At 33.3% G+C, this 26306-nt stretch overlaps 3 protein-coding genes across 3 annotated transcripts; all 3 read left to right on the forward strand.

Annotated features, from left to right (window-relative positions):
* Window positions 1–1916: 1916 nt before the first annotated feature.
* On the forward strand, window positions 1917–2276 carry Smp_163200 (hypothetical protein; the record flags this gene model as incomplete). The annotated part of the gene is made up of 1 exon (XM_018797353.1): window positions 1917–2276. The coding sequence occupies one exon, from the start codon at window positions 1917–1919 to the stop codon at window positions 2274–2276; it is 360 nt and encodes a 119-aa protein (XP_018646787.1).
* A 115-nt stretch (window positions 2277–2391) lies between these two features.
* Smp_076170 (hypothetical protein) lies at window positions 2392–3722 on the forward strand (the record flags this gene model as incomplete). Its single annotated transcript, XM_018797364.1, has 2 exons — window positions 2392–2475; window positions 3273–3722. The coding sequence occupies 2 exons, from the start codon at window positions 2392–2394 to the stop codon at window positions 3720–3722; spliced, it is 534 nt and encodes a 177-aa protein (XP_018646788.1).
* A 964-nt stretch (window positions 3723–4686) lies between these two features.
* On the forward strand, window positions 4687–22450 carry Smp_076180 (ahi-1 wd-40 protein, putative; the record flags this gene model as incomplete). The annotated part of the gene is made up of 9 exons (XM_018797376.1): window positions 4687–5010; window positions 6015–6557; window positions 7757–7954; window positions 12337–12431; window positions 15223–15356; window positions 19019–19159; window positions 20934–21003; window positions 21981–22083; window positions 22370–22450. The coding sequence occupies 9 exons, from the start codon at window positions 4687–4689 to the stop codon at window positions 22448–22450; spliced, it is 1689 nt and encodes a 562-aa protein (XP_018646789.1).
* Between the last annotated feature and the right edge of the window lie 3856 nt (window positions 22451–26306).

A 26306-nucleotide genomic window follows, 5' to 3' on the forward strand; every position in this document is an offset into this window, starting at 1 on the left:
AGTACGGCTTGATTCTTACGAGATGAAAGTAGATGTTGTCAAAACGTGCGGTGGGATTTTGAAGAATTTACATGATGCACAGTATCTTCTAATTTTCGATAGCCTACGCAGAATTATAGCCTTTCCCTTATATTTTCATAGTTGGAACCATGAGTCAATTGAAACTAGACCATGGGATCGTGGATGCGCACTGTTGAGGAGTCCAAAAATACGACGAAACGGCCGTCCAGTGCTTCCAGGTTTTTCATGGTGGTCTAGCTTCAATTGACTCATGATTTCAACCATGAAAATACTGAAATCTCCACAAAACCCCTTCTTTCCTTTATATGTCAATCCATTTCAGGCAAGTAAATACCATACAATGAAATTGATAGTTTTTCAAACATCCGAATTGGGCAAGTTGTAAAACGAGTTAATGACGTATAAACGTCATCGTTTTTAAGAGACTAGATTTTGTTTACAACTTATCGAGCTGCCTATGTTATGTTTTATGCTTGCTACAAATACTGGAATATCTAAATGACAAACATCCAATGGACAATTTTTCCCTAACTGACGTTGGTATAAGCAAATCTAGTGTAGTATGTGGTGTTAGGTCATCTTTTGAAAGTTTGGAATTAGGAGAGTGATCACTTTTGATACTCATTCTAAGCTGAATAGTGGCAATAAATTTTTTTTGAGCATATAGAATAAAGAAAACCTTCGTCACTGTGTTCGTTACCACCAACCGCAGTTGCTGCTAACACATGCTAGTAGGAAATACCATAAAAGTTTATAATTTATGTTTGCAAGGTCGATCTGAAGTATCTACTTAGTCTATGCGGCAACGCCTGGGAAAACTGAGGAGATCGATCTGGTGCATCATGAATTCTTCAATCCACATCACCGTACTAGTACTATGTTTGCATTATCAGTCATAAGATGTATAAAAATGTGTGTGGAAGAACAATCAAGGCATACAAATGTCGTTCAAAGTTACTAAATGAACACACTCAGCCTTATCATTACAGTGATAAGTGGTACGGTCAACATTAAAAATATTTTTGACGCAACGGAGATAAACGATTAATAATTTAGAGTTCTTCGAAAACCACACTCAAGACAAACAAGGAAGAATTCAGTAGTGGCAGAATAGCAATGCAAATGAACAATATCAGAGATAAATGACAATATGGACACCAAACTGGCTGCCTACAGAGGAAGCAGCATCCTACACATGCCTTACCAGGATATGTCTACGACACTTATCCACATCCCTTCCGTCGCAGTTATCTATGAAGGCAGTCAAGGTTAGTATCAATGTCAAACATCTGCAATAGTGAATTATTTGTCAGTTGCAAAATTCCATTTGGAATATATATGGCCTATCACACAGAATGATATGTAACCCCTTTCCTAAGATGGATTGTGTTCTACCGAAGTCTCACAGAAGACTCGAATACTATGCATGAATATTGTATATTAATATCATTCTACACTAACTGATATCGATAGGATGAAGGTTTCAGACAGTTAAATCGTTTGCTTTCTTCAAGTTGTGGAAATTTAATGTAGCTGAGAAGACAAAATCACTCTATGATGAGAATCATGAATTTAGCGACCCCTAAGTAAAGAAATATAGGCTCACAAAGCCGTATTCGAAACTAATGAATTAAAATGAAAAAAACCGATCAATACCCACCGGCTAGTTATAAGGATGAGAGAAAGCAAACTCAAGTTGTTTAAAATTTCTAAAATTATACATATATGCAGATAATTTTTTAAATCACGTTACTAGTGTAACAAAGTCGTGAAAGTCATGTTAATTCGTGTCTAAAATCATAAGGATTAAAGAAGAAATGCCAAAACAAAAGGTAAATTATGCTTCAACAGTCACTTGTATTCATTAGTCCGGGATAAAAAATGAATCGTTTGAAATGGGAGAAATGGAAAATGGCTCTCAGTGGGTTTTCTTAGAATTAAAGCTTTCTAACATTATAGTTCACATTCAGACCATAGCGCCAAGAGGGCTACAAGAAGAAAAATTAATAAGAAGAAGCCTGGCAGTCCAAAAGCAAGTACATAAGGTTGAAAGCTATTTCGACAAATCTAATTTAGGATTTTGTGAAAGGAGTATTGAAGCAAATCAAGGGAATGGTAGCCAAGATGGAATCCTTGAAATCATTATTTATAGAACTGATAGACTCAAAGTCGGCCCCTCAACACGTCATTTATTTGTTCGGATCCACATAATGGATACAGAAAGAGAAGACTACATAAAATGTGACGAAAAGTAAAACACATACGTTTTCATGCTAAAGCAATAGAATTTCTGGGCCTGTGGAAGAACATTCGGCTTACGTACTGCCGGTCAAAACGAAGCTGGTCAATACAAAATATCAGGATTTACTTATGCCTGTTTGGGATGAAATAATCATTATCAATGAAAGTTTTCGCACTTTTGCCAGTAACAAAAATGTTATTTTGTTTTTTGAGGTAAATTTGACAACAAGTTTTAGTGTCCAAAAGGATATTTTAAGACATATCAAAGGCAATACCAATAGTTTTCAATATTCTTTGACTTATTATGAGAATAATTGTTTATTTTTGTTTTATTCAAAATTTTGCCCGATAAAATTTCATATAGCAGTACCTTTAAGCTATTAGGATGAATACTTAGCTAAAAGTTATGAGGAAAACAACTGGTTGTCCCAAGATAAAAAGTGAGATTCATGAAACTAGATACGTATTCTATGTGAACTATCATATGATAAAATCATAATAAGCAGGCATTCTCCAATACTTAAATTGTTAGTTCCTGTCAGTGAAGAGTAAATGTATTTTTATTAGCTTCAGTTTATATAGAATGATGTTTTGAACCATTTATTAACCATATATGTTAACAGGGATTTGAGTAAATATTAGGAAGACGCAATACAGTAGTCAGGAATACAGATACAAATCTATTGTTGGCAGAACAGAAAATTGAAACTAATGCTTTTATGATTGTGGGAGTAGATTTCTGAGTGACAATCAAGAGATAGTTACATATTCGTTCAAAACTTCACGGTTATCCAGTCGTCGTCGTTCTTAAAAATATATTATACCTATGTGGCTTCTAAATGTGTGATGTTCACAAGCACTTCAAAACCCAACTATCAGTCTTCTCATTGAGTACAGTTAAGTATAGTTCTTCGGAGGCAAAATTAATATGTAATCTATTTTAGATTTTGTGTTGATGACTGTCAAAGTACTTTTCAATCTTGTTCTAACCACTTTTTGTGTATTTGTAGATTCTTGATTCAACTGAAAACATATTTGGAAGATGTAACAATGAAAACGTCAAAACATCTTGTGGGCGAAATATTGGCTCCCTTATGACTGCATGGGCTTTCCTTTTACTGACAAATTCCAACGGTCAATTAAATGCTGGTCCTAGAAAGCAAAGATTACAGCTTTATGAACCTATTATTAAAACATCCACTTATCCCCTAGAAAAATTAGGAAATTTACCAGTTGGAAAAATGTCAAGCTTAAGTGTTTTGCAAAAGCACCAACTACTAACAAACGCTAGCCCCAATTTATCGGAATACAATGCAGTTGAATCGGGTTATCATTTGCTATCATGTTGGAAATCTGGAAGCCGATATAGAGTACCTTACCCCTCATCACTTTATGTAACCATTAAGGAAACCGTCAGAAAAACGTCTCTAGAGAAGCATTCAGGTGACAAAATGGTATGATTCAACAAAATGCTTTTTAGCTTTTGAAAGTATGACAAGTTGAATATCGTAATTCATGGTTATCGGGAAATAATAACTTCAATATTTAAATTGTAGAACGTAAACGTTTGAATTCGACTTTGCATGCTATTTGGTTCTTCTTGCTATACTCGTCCAGAGTGTAGCAACCTGAGCTGCTGTATGTTTCTGTTAGGTAGTGGGTTTTTTATAAATAACATATTTGAGCTGCATTAAGATTGACGAGCATTGAAGTGGTGAATTATACAGCATGAAAGAATGAGAAAATTAAGGTTATTGAAAGTACTGATAACTGTAAACAAGAGGCTTGCGAACCCTATAAGTTAGGTTTGTAAGTATTTACGCACATATTAGCCATCTTAATATCAAATTTGCAGAAACGTGGTAGTAACATTTTGGTGCATGAATATCACAAAACACCTTCTGCAAAGTTAAATTCACCTGAAATTTGTATTGATTTGCTGTTGAAAGTATCTAAATTAACTAAACACAGCGTTAAGTGCGAAAGAGACAGTTTATTTAATACGTTCATGAATAAATATCATCCCCCAATGTGCAGCAAAATGAATCATTTATTGTTATCAGTAGTGTTTTCCTTTTAATCGTTTAAGTGAGTAAAATACAAATCTATTAACATATGGATTATTGAGTATGCCTATCCTAAGTTTCTGTTTATAAAAGCAGTAGTTCATCAGAATTATTTTTAATAAATAACCCTATTAACATTACTTTCTGTCAAAAATCATTTGTAAACCAAATTTGGAGTAACATCCGATAAATATTATATTAATGTGTTTATGTGTGTATAATTTGCGGATAGGACTCAAATCAAAACATTTCTTCTCAAACAAAGCAGTCAGAAATCTTTGTGCAACCCAATATAAACTTAGGTGAGTCAGCCCTACGTAACATTTTACTGGAGAATGAAAATAGTGCCTTGATTGCTATGAGTGGAAATGAACTAAATGAACTACAAAAGTCTTGGACTAGAAAATCTCATCAACCATGTCGTATTCCAAACATACTTGTTGGCTATGGGATAACAACATGTATAAAAACGGATGATAATTTTGAGTTTTCATTAGATATGGGAACAAATAAAAAATATTGCGCATCGACAAAATCTTCTGGAGCTCAATGTTTGGCATTTTCACCAGATGGCAAATGGTTAGCAGTTGGGGTTATACGAAATAAGCTGCTGGATAATACAACTGGAACTCCTACAAAAAGTAAAACAAATAAAATGGATTGTTCTGTTCTAATTTATAAGGTAAGCCATTCTTTATACTACATTATTGAATTGTCAATCAAAGTTTTTTAATAAGCAATTAATTTCCGTAGTAAAATACTGCTAATTGTTCAACATTTCAAACCAGTACACTTTTCAAAAGTATCAAATATGATCATCAGGAAGAGTAAAAACTGGATAATAAAGTTCAGAAAAGGATAAGTTTGCGAATTAAAACATACAACGTAATAACGAACCTATAGGCTTAGCAGGGGATATAAAGCTTAAGCATCACCGTAACTGGTTCTGAGGCATAACCAATAAATCACCGATAAATTATTATCCCGAGAACAATATTCATTGCACCGAATTTACCAGTCTTTAACAGAATAAAATATTCATATTAAAATACTATCCTAATTAATAATTTAATTTTACAAAAAGTAGGATGATCTAATGAAAGGTTGATACGATGTTTGTTTGTATGATAAAAATATAAAATTCGACAAACTTTGGTGTCAGTTGATGGTTAGTGTGAGGTTAGACGCAAGAATTCATCTCATAAGTTTTAATTTTATGGTTGTTTCTTCTAAATGGTATGTGCATTGTAAGTTAATTCTGTGACAAATCCAATTAATCAGTCTTTCTGATTCGGAACATCATCATTTGTAAAGTATTAAATTTAAGACAGGAAGAGAACAAGGCCCCGAATAACTTTACCACTATAATTTCTCTCCTATTTATGCGACTTTCTTCAACTATCACATCATAATATACATAACAGATATTTTGCCTTACAGAAAATATTTAGTAACTGTATATGAAAAAAGTCAATATAGTAAACGCATCTAGGTGACTGACTCATTCAAATCGGCTTATATAAAACCAGATAACCTTAGTAACAGGTATACGCCTTCGTTTTGTAATAGCCATGACTAATTTTTGTCAAACTTGTTATATTTGTGAACTGCTTCCCTCCAGTTAGTTAGTTTCATTTTTTAATTTTCTGACAACTTCGTATTTCTTTTCTCCTGTTGAAAAAATAGTTTCCATTCGATAACAAACGTAGCCAGCCAAATTTAGAGTTAGCAGGACATTCAGATATAATCTATTCTGTAGACTGGGCTAAAACTCCTGTGATCCAAAACCACAACAATAAATCTACTCAAAAGCGTTCCAGTAAAGATTTTTCTAGTACAAAAATATTTTGGATTCTAGCATCCGGTTCAGCTGATGGGACCGTAAGAGTATGGAGATTACATTTTAATCAAGTATATGAAAATTTTACAAATGATGACAATTTCCTTTCTGATCCCGATACTAATATACCTGTTCCATCTGATGCATCAAAATCTCAATTTCAAGTTGGTCAAATCATTAACGGATTGTCTCACAAGAAAGGCATTTTATGTAATGTGCTTGGTCATCCGAATTTTGTATATAGCGTGGCATTTAAGCCGTTATCTAAAGAATTAGCTTTGAATGATTTTCAAGTTCTTCAAACTTTGGTTAATCAAGATCACCTACTTGCAACAGCATGTTATGATCGTGTTGTTCGTTTATGGAGTATTAAACACAATGAAACTCAAGTATTCACTTTTACACATTTTTATTATTTAACTGCGTTCTTTTATAATTCGGAGGATTTTTTTCACATGATTGAGTAGGGGAATAGTACAGAATCCAAGTCATTAACTAAATGATTTTAAAGTAATAATTACTATATTACGTCATGATTTTTCATTAACTTTCAAAAAAGATTCGTCTAACCAGTGATATCTTGGCAGTTAAAATCTACTTGATAACCAATATTTTTTTGAATATTTTTACATTCTATAGCACTGTATGTCTCCATGGGACATGTCATATGAGAACTTTAAAACCATATGATTAGCTTACTAATGGATTCTACCAATGAAGAAGTCTTTCAAAGTTCTATGATTTCCTCAATAAATGTCAAAATACAATAAATTTAAAGTGTCGACACTATGGTTTTTTGTGCTAAATCTGTTCAGTTGATTATTAATTCTTTGAAAAGCATTCCTATTTCGGATTTACAAAGTAAAAGAAATAAATTTAGTAAATTCAATCATATCGGGTTGTGGCAGTTATCTACTTCAGTTAATAGAAGATGACTGCGCAATATGGTGAATTAACTGGGCTCAGATATGTCTATCATTAGATTTCAGCTCAATGGTCAAGAGATTAAGTGTTTGGATGCGAGGTTGATGGTTCTGTGTTTGATTCATAGCGGCAGGGTTTCAGATACTTACTTCTGAGAAGTCTCATACTCGGAAGAAACAGCTGTCCAGTGCCCTCAGGTTTCTGATGGTAGTCTAATTCAAGTAGGTTCTTGATTTAAACTATGAACATAATTTGGCCAAGTTCTGCACATCAAGTCCACAGAAGTGAAATGTTACGATGCATTAACATTTGTTAAAACCTAATTTTTCCTCACTAACATTTATTCACTATACTAAATAACTCTAAATCGGGAAATAAATGGTTTTCTCGGAAAATAAACTAAGATCTTCAATACCAGTTAATGGATTGAATATATGAGAATTTTTTATGTTGATATATGGACAAGTCTGACTAGAATTATACCAAACAAAATAGATGCTAAGAGATTTTCTACCAAAGCTTATTTCAGTCAGATCTTTCCCCTTATTCAGAAGTAGCAATATCCTGCTTTTCTATAACTACTTCATTTGTTACTTTAAACTTCGCTTCATTATTTTAAATTATATAATTCAATGTGTACTTTTTTATTTGTCCCATTATTTAGTTACTACAAGAATTGAATGGAGTACACCAATCACATATAAATAGTTTAACATTTGATACAGATGGATCACGCATATACTCAGGTGATGCTTTAGGTCTGATTGTCATCTGGAAAGAAACAAATAACGAACAACGAAAACAAGTTAAATGCCAGTCCAAATGGATTTTTGAGAAAAAAATTGAAGTTCGAGAATTAGAAGTGAGTAAATTAATGTAAAATCCATCAATCTATTTATCTACCCATATATATATATATATATATATATATATATATATATATATATATATATATATATATATATATATATATAATGAACCGACTGTATAGACGTTTGAGTCAATTTCCTCCTTAAATCTACCTCCTCCTTCATTTTGAATTGACAGAGAAGTTAACAACTTTTAGTAACCGTTTATCTGACTTCAATTGGATCGTGTGAATGATTGCTATCCTCGTGCATAATAGTGACACGCTTAGTATGGATAATGCATAAGTTGGTATCCTCAAACAGTCCAACCAAATGTGCTTTGCTAGTTTCTTGAAGAGCAGACATGGGTGAGCTCTGAAATTGTAGGTCGGTTTTGAAGTCTTAAGCGATTTCTTGAACCAAACTCTAGAAAGGAAGCTTACGATTCAAAAGTTCAGCACTCTTCTGGTAACGACGAATTTTGTGTGTCTATGAGACTCCATAGATTTCATCGGACCACATCACAAAGAACCACATAGATCAACATGTATCAACAAAATATTCGGCTGGATCCCGTAAGGATCGGTCGTGCACAGACTGAATTGCGTCACTACGGATCATCGTGGAAAAATCATTTGAGTGGAACTGGTCACTATGCATCAATTTCATTGACTATGAGATGGCGTTTGACATTGTGGACAGGAGAACATGATGGAAATTTCGACAACATGGAGTCCTTGAGAAGATTTCCAACATTATGCAGAATTCATACGACGGACTACAGTGCACAGTGGTGCATGAAGGACAGCTGACAGATGCATTTCCAGTCGGAACTGGAGTCAGGCAAGGCTGTCTACTCTCCCTCTTCCTTTCTCTTCTGGTGATTGACTGGATTATGAAGACGTCGACACCTTAGGGGAATCATGGAATACAATGGACAGCTCAGAATCAATTAGACGATTTGGACTTCGCAGATGACCTAGCCCTCCTATCTCATGTACACGAACAAATACGGATGAAGATAACTAATGTAGCAGTAGTCTCTGCATTAGTAGACCTCAACATGCACAAAGGTAAAAGCAAGATTCTCAAATACAACGCCGAAAATGATAAGCCAATCACACTTGATGGCGAAACTCTGGAATAGTTGGAATCATCCACGTACCTGGGAAGCATAATTGATAAACAAGGAGGATCTGATGCAGACGTAAAGGCGAGGATTGGCAAAGCCAGGACCCCATTTCTACCATTGAAGAACATATGGAACTCAAAACAACTGTCAGCCAATATCAAAGTCACAATCTTCAATTCGAACATCAAGACAGTTCTACCGTATGGAGCTGAAACGTGGAGAACTACTACAACCATCGTCAAGAAGGTACAAGTATTTATAAACAGTTGTCTACGCAAAATACTCAACATTCAATGGACGGATACCATCAGCAACAGCCTTCTGTGGGAGAGGACAAAACAGCTTCCAGCTGAAGAGGAAATTAGGAAAAGACGTTGGAAGTGGATCGGACATACATTAAGGAAATCACCAAACTGCATCACGAGGCAATCCCTAACTTGGAATCCGGAAGGGAAGCGGAAAAGAAGAAGGCCAAAGAATACATTAGGACGGGAAGTAGAAGAAGATATGAAAAGGATGAATGTCAACTAGAAAGAACTGGGAAGGATTGTTTGTGACAGGGTTGGATGGGGAATATTTGTGGGCGGCCTATGTTCCTCCACGAGGGGTAACGGGCGTATGTAATGAGGCTCCTTCACATCACCAGTAGCCAGGGGCTTTTTGTGCAGCCTTAGTGTCCAGCTGCTTTCGAAGTGCCTTAACTCCGGTTGATTTACGAGCACTATGCTTCGTTCGTGCCATAACAAAACAGAGAGACGATGACAATCAGCATATGATCTAACTGAACTAAAATAAAGGGCTACACTTAAAGTGGCGAGCTTGACGTGGTTCGAACCTGCAGCCCTCTGATGTGGAGTCAGATAGAGGGCCACTAAAATCTACTACTGGTCGGATAATTGTTAAACCGTATTAAAGTAATTTATTTTTACAAACATACCAATAATAATTACTTTATCACTAAGCTCTGAGGTAAATATTGTAGTTTTGACCGCTTAAAAATTCATGCCGATGAAGATTATTGATAAATTCCATTGAGAGGAAGGCGGCCTTAGTGTTTGAATAAATGGATAGTGTATTAAAGTTTAAGAGAATAGCAAAGTTTTTTATGACCAGCTGCCTGACACTAGCTGTTGGAACTCAAGTGCATCAATCATTAATCACCACTTTAAAATGCTTTGGATTTAAATATCTATTCATCAAAACTTGCAATGCTATTGTACAATACTGTGCACATTCCGTTGATAGTTTTACAAGAAAGAGAGGTTGGAGCTTCCAAACAAGGCTATACATCTGTTATGCAAAATCTACTTTGTGAGTAAAGATATTAGTAACAATGTAAAATTTTCTATGATAGATGTAACTCAATCCAGCTAATACCAGTTGATGTAATATATTATGATTGATTCTATTCCATTGATAATCAAAACGTAAACTAATCAATAATACGGAAAAATACATTATATGCAAATTTCTATTTCATTCAGGCCTTACGTATATAACTTCATTCCTCTAATTACCAGATATTTACTAGACAATCCTTTACAAATAAAAAACAAGACTACTGACAATTTTGTCAGTAATGTGAAATGTTTGTATAATAATTGACACATTTTTTCATGATTATTTTCATAATTGAAAGCGTGAGTCAATTGAAGCTAGACCACCAGGGAAAACCTGGTAAGTAAAGTCAGTAATCTTCCTTTCAAATGTATAATTTTATCAAGAGATTAATATAGCTGATGTTTAAAACGTCCATACCATTTGTATGCAACTAATTGCATAGTTAGTGGTATTTCACTCGATTTCGATTCATGTATATAATATCAAATACAAAATTTCATTAACCATATCTAAAAAAATATACCTAAAACTTCATTACATCATGAAGATTCAAAAATGGAACGTTTTATATTAAAACACTAACAGAAGTTCCCCCGAAGATAGTCGTTAATTTTCAACGTAAATATGACTAATTAAAGTGCTTCCTGTATTGCTTCATTTAACACAAAACAGACTGTTTTCATTAGTGAATTAAAAGACGTTTGTGCACTTTAAAAGAAGAAAGACTACTCTAACACAGGCTTATCAACAACATCAGTAAAACATAAACTGTTAAACAAGGATAAACATTAATGTTAACTATCATGAAATGAAATTGTTTATGATTTTGTAACTGCATCATTTAATGTCAAAGCGTTTTAATATAACACAATGATAGGCATTCGTTTGATGAACTGTAATCTATGTAAATCTTCAAACTTAAACCATCATAAAAGTCCTTCTATTCAATCTATCCACTTCAATAAAATCTATTCTGATCAACCTGAACGAAACCTGCATACATAATTCAAAGAATTAGGTAAAATCAAGTTGTTGTAATTCAATCTCGATTACATGTTTAATAATTTTTTGTTTTGATAGTTTTCCTCGTTTGTCAAAGTTATAAAGTGGTAAAGGTATAAAACAATTTGAAGTCTAATGTTCTAATGTAAGCGAACTGGAAATTCCAAACTCAGACAGATATGAGAATGAAATTTGTTGAACTTTAAATAATCAAAAGTAATTAATAAGAATTATAACGTTAATTCGTTCGTAATTATTACTTTTACAGTGATCGATAAACACCTTATAGTAATCGTTATATGTGAAAATTATATTTGAAATAATCTCAGAGATTGAAATTTAAATAATTCCAACGTTTCGTCCAGCTAACCTGTCTGGACTTCAGGGTAATAATCAAAATCAAAATCTATGCTACGTTAAACCAATCATGAGATCAATTGTCATGATTGTAATGTAGCTTATATTGAAGAAACATCCTTCCTATGAACTGCTAAGGAGTCCCACAATTGGACAAAACGGCCGTCCAGTGCTTTCAGGTTTTCCATGGTGTTCTAGCTTCAATTGACTCATGCTTTCAACTATGAAAATACTGAAATCTCCACAAAACCCCTTCTGATAATGATTTGTTTTTGTGAATCACACTATCTTTGTTTATTACAAAAGTTTATTTTCACTTAATAATCTGAAATCTTTTACTTCAATAAATAAACAATATGTTTGTAATATCTTCAGATTTTTATTTATTTCCTGAAGAAGTGGCTTACACTGAGTCACGAAACGTCAGAAAATCTAATTTTTCTACTCATTGGGATACTACTGAATATATTATTTATTTATAATACTATACTTAATGCTTAATTTATTCAAAATTACCAAATCAAACCTTGGTAATGATACCTACTTTTATTTTAATTTTTATAGATGTGTATAATCAATCATTTAGAGTTTCATCCTACACTTAATCTATTACTCGTACACACAAGGGATAACTGTCCAAAAATGCTTGATTTAAGATCGTAAGTTATTTTATCATAAAAAACAAACCATTTTAAGCATCTGATGCTAAATTTTTGTTGAGTTTTTCCTACAACTTAGTTGGGTTTATTTTTAAACAAATTCATTTTTAAAGCAATTAGTCTCTTTGATAAATTTCGATAGTGTAATAAGAAGACGAAGATTATCAGAACTACATGATATATTAGCGCAATACATTTCGAACAATCTGATCACACATAATATACTTGTTAAGAACATATATATATATATATATATATATATATAAAAGGTCAACTAGACTGACCTGAAAATTAGGGTGGGTGAACATGTACCAAAATGGTTGCAAAAACAAATAGAATCAAATGACCCAATAAGAGTAGAGGATAAACATCCATCATCCTCTATTGCCAAACGTATAGTCGAAACAGGTCATAAGATTGATCTTAACTCGGCATTTGTGGTGTTGTATAAAAGTGTAAAAGGGCGTATACTAGGGTTTATTGAAGCCTAAGCCATACGAAAATTCAAACCCCCTTTGTGTATTCTAAGACAGTTTGTTCTCACCTTAAACCTACCCTCGCAACATTAGCTTATCATCCAGAATGATTAGGTTTCAAATTGTTTTCATATTATTTTTATTTTTATTATCATTATCTATTCTTACCCCTATTTCCAGTCTACTTGACCTTTTATTTTTATATATAAATGTTCTTGATATGTATATGTGTGATCAGATTGTTCGAAATGTTCTGTGTTAATCTATCCCATAGTTCTGACAATCTTCTTATTATTACTCTATCGAAACATTCATTGTTCTTTAAAAATGTTTTAGATTGACATTAAATAGATAACCGTTTACAGCGCTTTAATCGATAAAAAAGTGTTGATAATTGAATGCTCGTTATATAACTTCACACTGTCATGCATAAACAAGATTTATTGATTTTAAAATAGTACAACCATTATAATCAAGTATTTAGTCAAAAGTACTAATTTCTAACAGAATAACGATAGGCGGCCTGCTTAAACATCTGGGCTACCTGTTCCTGTCATCTATATATTTCAACGACTTATCTAATTTTGTTTGTTTTAATACATCATTATGCATATCAGTCACACAACCTATTCAGGTGCGTTTCTGAAAAATGTACAACCTTTCGCTGTAAAGGTTACAAGAGACCTAATCAAAGATATCGTGTTTGCTGGGAATATGCAGCGAAGAGAATGTACATTATTCAGATGTCGATTGATTGGGCTGCTGACTTCTAACTGGCGATCACTCAGTATTTATCGTCAGGATAGACGAAGAAGTAAGAAACGGAAACTTGTTGAAATACTTTGTGTTGAGAATTCGATTTTGTACCAAAAAATATAATATTGAATAAAGCTAATAATAATGATAATATAATTATTTAAAATAACTGGCCTGAAAATAAAGGATTATAAATAATATCGCCAACTAAATGATTATTCGTGCCGAAAAGATAATTTCATAGGAAATCATTCTTAGGTAAATGGAAATAGAGGCCAATAATATTACAACACAGCTAAAGATATCATAGAAACAGGTTACACGAATAACCGTAAAACAGTACAAAATTGACAAAGATTCTTAAAGTTCTATTGAAAAGCTGAAACCCGTAGAGTTTAACTACATCTTGAGTGAGATAGGTCTCACTACTCCCAGTAGAGAGTGTCATACTGTTTTAAAGACTGATTAAACTTTGAAATATGTCTCATTGTGTATTTTATTCTTTAGTGTAAAGGTAAGGTGTTTGCTGAAACACCCAAATGTTCTGGATTCAATTCCTAACAAACTTATATATAAGTACAGTTTTAAATTCCTATCCCTGAATGAAACAAATCTCCAGTGCTCACTAGTTTTAATAGTTATCTAGCTGAAGTTAATCTGTTGCATAATCGACAAGCTAAGCAACATACACAAACCTTCTTTATCAAAAAGGGGTTTTGTGGAGATTTTAGCTGAGATCATGAGTCAATTGAAGCTAGACCACCATGGAAAACGTGGAAGCAATGGACGGCCGTTTTGTCCTGTTGTGGGACTCATGATGTCAACTATATAAAATTACTAAAATCTCCACAAAACCCCCTTCTGATAATGATCATATGCTCACTAGTGACTGGCTCCATGAGGTATTTCCTGGATTTATAGTGAGAAGCAGTAACCAGTGGAGTTCAACCAGGTCTGTTGGGAGATATCAAATCACTGAAGACAATTGGTGAACGGTTGCTCAATTTCGTAGATTGGTTGAAGTTAGACATTAACACTGTTGGATGCCGGCTCAGTTGTCTATCGGTTAAGCGCTCGCGCGCGAGACTGATAGGTCCTGGGTTTGAATCTCGCGAGGCGGGGTCGTGGATGTACACTGTTGAGGAGTCCCCTAAATAGGACGAAACGGCCCTTCAATGCCTCCAGGTTTTCCATGGCGGTCTAACTTCAATCGACTCATGATCTCAACTATACAAACCTTCTTTGTTTGTTAAAGTATTTCTGCTTTACTGGTTACTGTTTTACTATCCTAAAGACTTTTATTACACTTGACATTCTCTGTATCAATACAAATAAATATTTTGTCTACCTGTAATGATTTATTACTTTCTATATTCTACAAATTCCCCTGATTTATATTTACTTATAACTATTGCACAGTTGTAATAATTAACCCCCTGTTAGAGATATCATTTTTAAACTAACTGTCCTATGACTTTCGGAAAACACTTTAAATTAAACAAAATTAAAAACTGTTTTATACTTTGTAATAAACCCATTGGAATTTATTCATTTTCTAGAAATTTTATCACAACACGATTTCATGGAGCACTGAATAATACTGAATTATTACGTAGCTGTATTTCACCATGTGGTTCATTCTTATTTTCTGGTTCTGAAGATCAAAATGTTTATGTATGGAATGTTAATACAGGTTAGAAGTAAATAACTGATTATTTACCTTAATTATATTGAAATAATTTTTACGAAATTACAAATATTGACTACATATAGATATTCTATTTCCTCGGCGTCCAATAGGTAGCTTAAATTGTGTTTATCCTGTTTCTTTAGTTCAGATCCTTGTAGTCAAACTGTGTTCAGTGAGTTATTGTTCAGTGTGTGGTTTGTTTATTCTTATTTCGCCTTCGTCAGAGATCTCGGAATCTAACACTATAGCTTATTATCAGGCGATTATTAACTTACTTGTACAATCGAGCTATTCTGGCATCATGCTGTATCATATTTCGAATTTTTTTACAGTTAGATTTTGAGCTTTTTAATAGATTGGAAGAATTTAGATTTTAGTTAGAATGATTAATAATAAAATGTTGAGATTCTCTTTAATGATTTTACAAATAGTTTCTGGCAAAAACATAAGACTTTGTTACTAATCCTTATAGTTTATTTTATTAGACAAAATATTAAATTATATTGGTAGGAACTTCCAAGCACATAATTAGAAATCTATGTTTGGATTCCAAGTAAATGTTATGAAAGTGATTGTCGTATCAATTTATTGTTAGTTCCAATGAGATAAGCAAGAAAGTGAAATATAGCTCTCAAATGTTCTTTTATAATTAGCCAGTCAGTCAGCTGCAACGTAGGACCAAACACATATTTGCATCGGTCCAAGTGGCCATACCTCATTAGCACAATAAGATGAACACCAAATTCGTAGAGGTTGTTACTTTAGTGGTAGTAAAATATATAAAAAATGATTGCATATAAGGATAAAATACAAGAATAAAGAATTAGTTCGTAGAAAGAAATATATAAAGTAATTTTAACCTCCCAGTTGAAGGGAAGACATAGTTTATATACCTACACCATTGTAATCGATTCTGAGCTATGTCACACAGAGTCTCCAACCATTGGTTACGATAGTCACGCGGACCCCAACCAAGTAGTTTGTATCTACCAACATGGCTCAGACCAGAATTTAGTGACTTCAAGCTCTGATGCCACGTTTTGGTTTGGCCACCCCTAACTCTCTTCCAACCATCCCCAATACTAGTCAGCATAGCGCGTCCTGGTAATCGGTGTTGAGGCGCACGTACCACGTGGCCAAACCATCTCAGTTGATGAAGATTCACAACCTCATTAACTGATTTGCCATCATTCCCTAATACTATGTGTCTAACCTCATTATTACTTACCCAGTTATCCCAGCAGATGCGAGCAATATTTCTAAAACATCTGTAGTGAAATACTAGTAACTTACGAGTATCTTCTACTCTTAGTGGCCACGTTTCGCAGCCGTAAAGTAGAACAGAGCGAACTGCTGCGCAGTACACTCATCCCTTAATTGATAGACGGATATCTCGTCCTCGCCATAAGTGACGTGAGTTGGTAAAAGCCAAACGATCTTTTTGAATCCGTGCTGAGATTTCGTCAAACACCAACTGATTAGGACTAATCAGACTTCCAAGATAAGTGAAGTTGTCGATGCGTTCGACTACTTCGCTCCCTATCCTTAGTTCAGGTGTTGACTCAGGCCAGTCCTGGAGTAACAATTTACAATTAGAGGGGGAGTAACGCATCTAAAACATCCTGGCATTGTTGCTCAGTGCTACCAAAAGAATTTGCATTTTGTCAGCGTCTTCACCAAACAGGACTATGTCATCTGCGTATTCTAAGTCAATAAGTGGACCTCCTGGTAGGAGATTAATCCCTGAAAATTCAGTCAACGAGAGATTTTTTTCCAGTAGTAGGTCTATGATGAAACTGAACAAATTGAAGATAGTGGACAGCTTTGCTGGACATCACTTGAGGTTGTAAAATCAGACGACAGTTCGCCATAAGCTCTCACTCGACTGGTAGTGTTCGAGTAAAGAGCCTTCACAAGGTTTATGTACTTCTCAGGTACACCTTTCAAAGACAGACACTGCCACAGAACCTCTCGGTCTACCGAGTCAAATGCTGCTTTTAAGTCAATATAAACTATCATTGTCTGGCGCCGATGAGCATGTCTGTGTCCTAGAACCTGACGAGTGGTGAATATATGATCGATGCAGCCACGACCAGGTCTGAAGCCAGCCTGATTTTCTCGTGTTTGGAGTCCATGAGTCTTTGTTAGGCGCCCGATAATTATTGAGGCTAGTATTTTAGGTGCTATATTAGTCAAACTAATCCCTTCATGGTTATCACGGGATGGTTTTGACCCCTTCTTATATATTAGGACAATCAGTGATTGTGACCAGTCAGATGGGATTACGTCCAACTCCCAGAAATCAGGATCCACCAGTTTCCATATCTTTAAATAATTTCAATCAGATTTTTTTTCATTAGACAAAAAGGTGTTTAGCAGATAGTGTACGATACTAACTGAGATTAATTTGATTACTATTCCGAATTCGGAGACATTTAGTACCTGGTTTATTTCAATTTATGATTGCTCAGCAATACATATTTACCCTAAATTTAGTAGAACCTAAAACCTACAAAATCACTTAAGTTGGCACGACATATTTAGATCACTAAGTTAGAATACAGTGGTTCACTATGTAACGTAATGCTAGAATGCAGTAACATTTTGGTGGTCTTCTGATTGCGATAACTCTCTAATTAAAAAAAGTCTGTGTGAAAAACCATAATCTTCTTTTCTAAGTAAAAATATCAAAGCTTAGTTACCCAAACAGTATGATGAACCATAGTTGTATTACACTGTTATTAGTCCTAAAGGCTGAACAAAATTTTCTGACTTTATTAGATTTTAATAATGTTTTGTTGGAGTTTTGTCCTCTGAGCTGGATGGTCAGGTCGTGGAGCTTTCGTCGTTCGTCTGGACGAAGAAAACTTCATGACCAAACTATCCAGCTCAAAGAACAAAACTCCAACAAAATCATCCACCTGAGCTATAAATCTTCTTCACCATCTCAATATTTTTTTGTTATTTAAAAAAACGTAATAGATAAGTTCAGAAAAATCAGCGTATACTAAACAATGAAGCGTATGCGAACAAAATACAAAAAATACTATGTAAATAAACATGAAAAATCCATAGACAGTATTCACGAATCCATGTAATTGACCATAATTGTAATTTAACTGATCATCTGTACATCGTTTCATTTAAACGGCTTTCTTCAACCTGTACCACTGATATAGTGTTACTCATTTACTTACACCTGCCACCGGCCGCCAGCACTCTCCATCGAATTCCGTCCTGTGGAATCCTTTCCACTTGTTTCCAATTGTTGTTCAGTATTTTGATGTCTGCTATCGATTCCAGGCTCATTGTGTTCCTTGGTCTTCCTCTTTACCTTTCTCCTTCAGCAAGGTGTATCTGTAATGCTAAAGGGATATGTGCTCCTCATGCAATTCCAACAGATATGAATGAGTGCAAATGAACCCCTAATGCCTCACTGACATTCTATAGAACTAAGATATTAACACCAATAGCAGGCAATTTAAGTCAATTAAGTTAATGATCACATTATAATCTGTTCTGTAGGCTTCCATAAACAAACTCTAAGAACTAGATAAACACAACATTTTTTACTAATCACTGATCAATTAGTATATACTTCGTATACAATGTAGGTAAGATAATTTTAGCACCATCTGATTATAATACACGAATTCATTTTTTAGGTGATAAAGTTGCATGTTATCAGAATTTACAATTGCCAGGATCTGTCACTTCAATAAGTTATCATCCTATGGATAATGTGATAGCTTTCGCCGCTGTTGGACCAGACTCACCAATTGCTATATACGCATACAATATAAAAGGTAAATATATAATGTAGGTAGTAGAATAAAGGTCGCTTTTTATTTTACTGTTTATAGAACAGTTCGACATGGAACACAAAAAAGAGTACTAATTTAGCTCGAAAATATACAAAGTAGAACAATATTGAATTGAAGCCTTATGAATAGCATGACTGACAAAGTCCCCTAAATGTTTTGGTAGTGTTTTAATGATCAATGTCTAGAAATGTTTATTTTTAGGTTTACCACAAGTCAACATCTAACAAATTCGTGTCTTATTGGATGCTATTCATAATACATTTAAACCTTGAGAGTTATGATTGCATCGTTTAGGAACGAACAAATCTTTGCAATACTTAGTGCTCTGTAATCGATTCGCAACAAATTTGAATTTTTTTTACCTCAGATTCCTTCATAATATGATCCATCTTTTTCTACTATCCTAAATGCTTTTGTCTCCTTGCCTGAAATATTACTTTCTTCAGTAACGATTGCAAAATAGGTTTCCCTGTGAGAACTAATTAACAGATATTAATTTTAAAGTAAAAATATTCCAGAAAGAGAATGTTTTTCTTTTTTTTAATGACTAGAAAGTCAGACAAAATTAGTAGTATAAAGGTATAAAATGTCGGTTATTTAAAAATGAACTTCAATGTTCATACAAATTAAAAATGAGAATTCAATGTTGTATACAAAACGTTTACTGGGATTCTAATTACCATTCGGAGCAAACAAACTTCTGATAATATTCGTCTTCTTACTACACTATCGAAACTTCTGTTATTCTTTGAAAGCCAACATTCGCTGAATATGCAATCTTATGCTGATATATATATTCTCATCATTACATTACACTAGATAGTTTACCATACATGGAATTCGTCATCCCTGAAGTATCTGAGCAAAAACGTCCGTAACTACAACTTTTAAAAAACGTTGTACAGCAAGCGTGGTTCAGTTATTCTTATTTATCATCTCACACTGTTCATAGTATTATTATGTGGTTTCATTCCAATTATCGATATAAATATTAAAATAAATGGAGTTACATTAGTTTACTTTTCTACCGCATCTTTTGTTTCGCTGTTTGATCAAAGAAATAAGTTTTTATTATTATTTTCCTTTAACTATATATGCCCATTCATATTGTGTTATAAGTAAGTTTTATGTTCACACACTAATTAGATACTTAATACGCTCCGGTATCTAATTTACATAGCTAACCAAATTCTGTCAATCGAGATGTAGTGCGTCCACATTGATGTGCATTTTATTTGGTGCCAGGCAGTTGATTCCTTCTGTACCCAATCTAGAGATTAGTTTCTTACACGTTGTCACTGATCAGCAAAATGTCTTAAGTCTTGTGAGAATTGATTCATCATTTGAACATTTTTGTCCTTCTGATTTTTTGTGACTCATTCAGTTTAATATTAAGGACTATAACTGTGACGTAGAATAGAATTGCATATCAAGCATCTTTTCCAACGAAGCTGCAGAAAGGCGTTATTGAGGAATGAAAAGTAGGTCAAATATTCAGTTTACGCCTTCCTACCTAGTGCTTTTAACAACTCAAACCACTTCATCTTTTTATCAGGAAATCCTTTTTAGTGATTGGTTATGGAACTATGGGCGAATGTAAACGAAAATCATACTTATTTTATGAATATTTTTTATAGGTTCTCTACTGTTGTCTAACTTACATCACTCTGTGATTTCAATGATCTTTACTATGTTACTTTATTCAATGGTATCGTAAATTATTATTATCATTTGCTTCCTTTGTCTATTCAAATAGCTAGTCAGTTGACAACATTATCTCAAAACATAAATGAAGAAAAACTACCAGTTTATGAAGAAGAATTGAAGTAAGAACATTTTTGTTGACAAATTCATTACATTAAATTAACTTTTGACCCTTATATATAATATCCATCTATATGTATTATAAACATTATTATTGTTATTATTATTATTAGTGACTTTATTCAATATTATATTTTTGGTACAATATAGAATTCTCAGCACAATGTATTTCAACAAGTTTCCTTTTCTTTTCCTTGATCGATCCTAGCGATAGATATTGTGTGGTTGCCAGTTGAATGTTAGCAGTTCAGGAATCGACATCTGATTATTGTTCATTCTTTTCAATGCATATTGCCAGCAACCAAGATGTCTCTAATCGAGCTCTTTTGTAACTTGTACAGCGAAATGTCGTAAACTTTTCATAAACGTACCTGAATAGTTCATGAGACTAATTGGCATAATGATGTGCTAAAACATACAAGAAAACAGATAACTTATTGAAATATCCAAATGACAGGAACAGGTAGCTCAGATACACAAGCAGGCCACCTTATAATCTGAAGCACTATTCACTTACTATCACAGTTTATAATTACTTTATTTTCATACTAGAATATATGAGTCTCGTAAAAGTGAATGTACCCGCAACGGTAAAATTCCATTTCCATATAAATTCTTATATGTTACACCTCAACAAAGCTTTGGATATTTGTAATACAAAACCTATTTGATTCAAACGTGAAAAGTATTCATCGTATCTGAAATTTATGTAAGAGAAATTTTCGTTATATATGAAATAGAAGTGAATGAATTAATAGAATATTAAGTGGGGATTAACATCATCTTTGAAGAAACTTCTGTTTAAATCTTCGCTATTCATAATCTCGCTTAACTAATTGGTTTATGAAAACTTTTTTTTATTTGACTCTTCGCTTAACAATTATGTTCAAGTGAAAAATACTGAGTAAATTTGATCATGAGTTTGTATAATTTATTCGGTCAGTTAAAATTGATTTCCATTTGTTTTAACATTGTTTAGCAACATTGAACAACCACCTGATATTCTTGCATCTCATGTCAAATTTAAACAACGTGATACTGAACGAGTATTACTTGCAATGTCTAAGCTAGAAAGTGTTCTGGTTAGTTTCTATTGAACAATATTTACTATTACTATGAAAACGTTTTACAACATTTAACTCATTTGTTAACAAAAATTTTGTTAAGCTAAATGTAATTTTTATTATCAGTTGAATATGCGAAAACACTGGACTACTGTTTGTAATAGTTTAAAGATTTTTAGTTCCAGGTAATCACTATCCCTTATTCTATGGAGCCCTTGGATTATATATTTTCCTATGAGTATAATGTCTTTCAGTTTTAGAGTCAAAATTTAATCATACTCACTTTTCAGCTTCAGTCTTAAAGCTTAATCATGATTCAATGCTATCTGAGGGTAATCACTTCACTAAAAGTCTGCTGAAACTCTATGGAGCTCAAATTGAATAATTCGATTAAAAACGACCATTTCATACTATCGTCAGATTATCAAAATTTACATTCATTTGAAATATTACAATGGTTTACAAATTATGATTAGTATATCACTGAGTTTTTATTCAGCTATCCGTGTTATGGTTAAAGTCATACAAGTCATCTTATTGTTTTTTTGAAGATGATAGGTCCTTTCTTCATGAACTGTTTATTTATAATGTAGTTTGTGTACTTTCGAACACTTCATAATATGCTCGGCCAAATTTTGTTGCTAATTTACCATGATTCGTTTCAATTTGCTAGTTTTATTGTTCTGAAACTCATAGTACGTTGTTCAGTTGGATATATAGAATAGATTTTAAATTCCTTGATATATTTGTTGGGAGAAAAAATATCTTAACGAACTAATCCACACCTAAGACACATTTATTTATTTAAAACACAAATTCAAAATCATTGCTAACTTCCCAATATAAATATTATTTATTATTAAAAGATACAGATGTTTTTTTCTCCAATGTCGTCGAATTTTTTGACAAAATTTCGGCACATATAAGCTCCTCATCCGTAATTCACTAACTTGCGTTTCCTGTGATACCGGTCATTGTGCTGATAAGCAGTTCACGCTCTAGAACTTAATGGCTGTGAAATTTTGCTTCTCAAGACATATGATATACATGAATTGTTATTACCTAATTTTGTGTCTTCAAAACATTGGTGCAGTATTGCACAACCAGTTGTCGGATATCTTTATGGTAGAGTACAGAGCACTAGGCGGAATCAGCAATGACTTTGTGAACTCGCACCAACTAAAGTAATTCCGACGACTGTTTTGTATCCCCAGTTATCACTTGCCCTTAGGTATCATTCTGGTTACTATAGCTGCAGGTTGAAGGAAGGTTAAAAGGCAAAACATGGCACTGGTCTACTGATTCCACTCATTGTTGAAATGACCATTGTCAAGAAGTGGAAACTTGTAGATTGAGGTAACCAACATTACTTTTGATTGTCCTACAAATTGTAGGTTTTCATACTGTCACTAACGTTTTATTTGGTTACTCCAGACATTACTTTCCAACCGTATTTTCTCTGTTTATCTGACTACTACCATGAGTAAAACTATTTAGTTTCAAGCACTTTCGATCTTGTTGACTATTTCATAGTATTCTAATCTAAAGTGTAGCAACTTGAAGTGATGCATATTTTTGCACGTCCCTAAGCTGTTTGTAGCAGACTGAGGAACCCAACAAATTGATGATGAGAAATATCAGCAGTGAATTTTATTTCACTAAATTAGAAACAGAATACTTCATTGAAAGAACATTATAATTTTGGTTTATTTAAACATGAACACTGTTTCGCTGATTGATAGTTTATATTTTTTGTTTATATTTTCTTTGACAGAACGTTTCCAAACCCTTAGCGAGGTATCCTCAAAACAATTTACATGAACTAGTAAGTAAAACAGATATTTATCTATATGTATTGTGAATGGAAAATGATGTATGTGCTTTATTGAGATTTCCTATAATTTTTAGGTTACTTTTACCAAGAACTGACAGTAACTAAAAACCAATGAACATCAAAACGTATTGAATGACCTTTCATCTAAGCTTAAAACACCTTAGCAATACCATCTCATTATAAGATTGAACTCAACATCATTTCTCACATCAAGCTCCATGACAATGAAATGCCGTGTTAAAATCCAGCGGTCAATTTATAATATAACATAATCATTTAATGTCAATTATCAATTATTATTTCCCTTAAACTTGGTAACTCTCTGATTTAAGTTTCAACTGTTAGATGTAAAGTGTCAGTCCTTTACTGACCAGTACCTTAGACACTTACATAATATGTTTTAGCTTTGTATGTAAACTTGTAATAAGCCACAGGAATGTGTTGCATTTTGTTGCTTGAGCTATCATCTTTCTAAATAAGATATTTACCGTATACCCTGCTATAATTTAGTTCTTATGACATTCCGTGAAACGTAACAGACTCTCTTATGAATGATACTTAATTCACCATACATCAACTGTGAATGTGATTCTTGCACTCCAAAGTTAATCATTTAGCACTGAATTCTGAAAACTGAGTTTTGTTACTTTAGAAAAGCCTGTGCTAAGTGCAATGTTTAAATATACCATCTATTAATTAAAATCTGTATTTATCAAGTTTAGTAATATAGTTGCCTTTTATTTAAATACGTTTTTAGACAAAAAAGATGATTCACCATACAATTTTAAGTTAAGAGCCAAGACCTTCAACAAATTCTTAGACAAATAGAATATCAAAGTACTTCCAGTTTGTAATAAAGATATTTGACTATTTAGTGAATATTGGCATCACTTAATCATATTATTTATCACTCACCGAATGTGCTTCAAATCTGTCATCCTACATATTATAGACCTTATTAGGCAACTTCACTTTAAAATTCTGTATGTTGATTTTTGAATTGTTTCTTATAAGGCGTAGCTTATTATCACTCGATATCAAGAAATTGAATAAAATTGATACTCCCTTGATTACTACATGTAGTTTGTCAAGTTATAACTCAGTTCTGATAAATTTGATCATGCCAAATAAATAAAAACACAAGTTTTCTTGCAATCAGGTTTCCTAGCACTGTTTAAAATAATTTCTTACAACATACATAGTATATGAAGTCTTTACCTGTGTTTTCCAGTTAAAAAAAGTACTGGAAACAACTTTAATTGGTGAAATTCAATTAGGACTAAGGACTAAACAAATCTGATATTAGTTAGTTACTGCTCAGGAATCGATACATGTAAATATATCGGTCTTAAAAGAGGTTAGTCACTGACTGAAAAGCTTGCTGGTGACCCATCAAACTGTGAAACTTGGTGATGTCGCTCTGAATCCCAAGAGAAGCATCAAAACCGTCAAGGTTGTAGATATGTCTTGCTGGTAGGTCCTAAATGGCTTAGAACCTAAGTCCAGTGCTTCTTCCAAACTATTTACGACGATAATGCACAAGATATAGATTCACTTAAATTAGTGGTCACATTGTAACTTGGCTGTTAGGATTTGATCAGCACTTTGGACTAAACAAAAATAGCATTGGTTACCACTTTATCATCTGTTAATGCATATATTGTAATAAAATGTTTAACTCAGAGAAAGATCATGTAGAATTTCTAATAAGCCTTCGAAAAGTATAAAGACGAATTTATGGACAGAATAAAATACCAAGCGACAAAACGTCGACCTTTTACGATTACTTTCCCCATAACGTTAATGATTAATTATTTATTTTCTTGTTCTCACAGGAATGGAGACCAACATTTACTGTAATTGATGAGGTAAGTTATTATATTATTTCGTTCATTTGTTCATGCTTGCTGAAATTAGGTCACTTGAACTCAGAAATGTGAATAGTCTCAAATCAAAGTTATAACCCCAAAAATTCTGACAAATATTCACTTTGTATTGTTTGTTTAAATCTTCCCATTGATTTTTAGGACTGCAACTGGTCAGTCTCTTATTGGCCATATGTGCATACTGTGCGTATTGCCTCGATATAGCCTTAATTCACAAGCATTATAAGCAAAGATGGATAGTGTCTAATAAATTAGTTATAGACACTCAGAATCCATTTTCTTCCCTATTCCGCAAGGCATCTGGAAGTTTAACTCCTGCTTCTGTTTCTGAGAGTAGCTTGGATATTAGCAACTTGTGTTGTGTTCAAACGTAGACTTTTAGTCATCATCAGGAGAACCAATGTGCATAAAAATGAGTGATCTCTGTAAGAGATTTGGTTTGATGAGCTCCGAGATTATTTTGCCGTTTTCCACTATATAATTTACCTTTCTTTTCGTTGCTGATAGGTTAGGGAATAGGT

Source organism: Schistosoma mansoni (genome assembly GCF_000237925.1).
Source record: "Schistosoma mansoni, WGS project CABG00000000 data, supercontig 0166, strain Puerto Rico, whole genome shotgun sequence".
NCBI classification, from domain to species: Eukaryota; Metazoa; Platyhelminthes; class Trematoda; order Strigeidida; family Schistosomatidae; genus Schistosoma; species Schistosoma mansoni.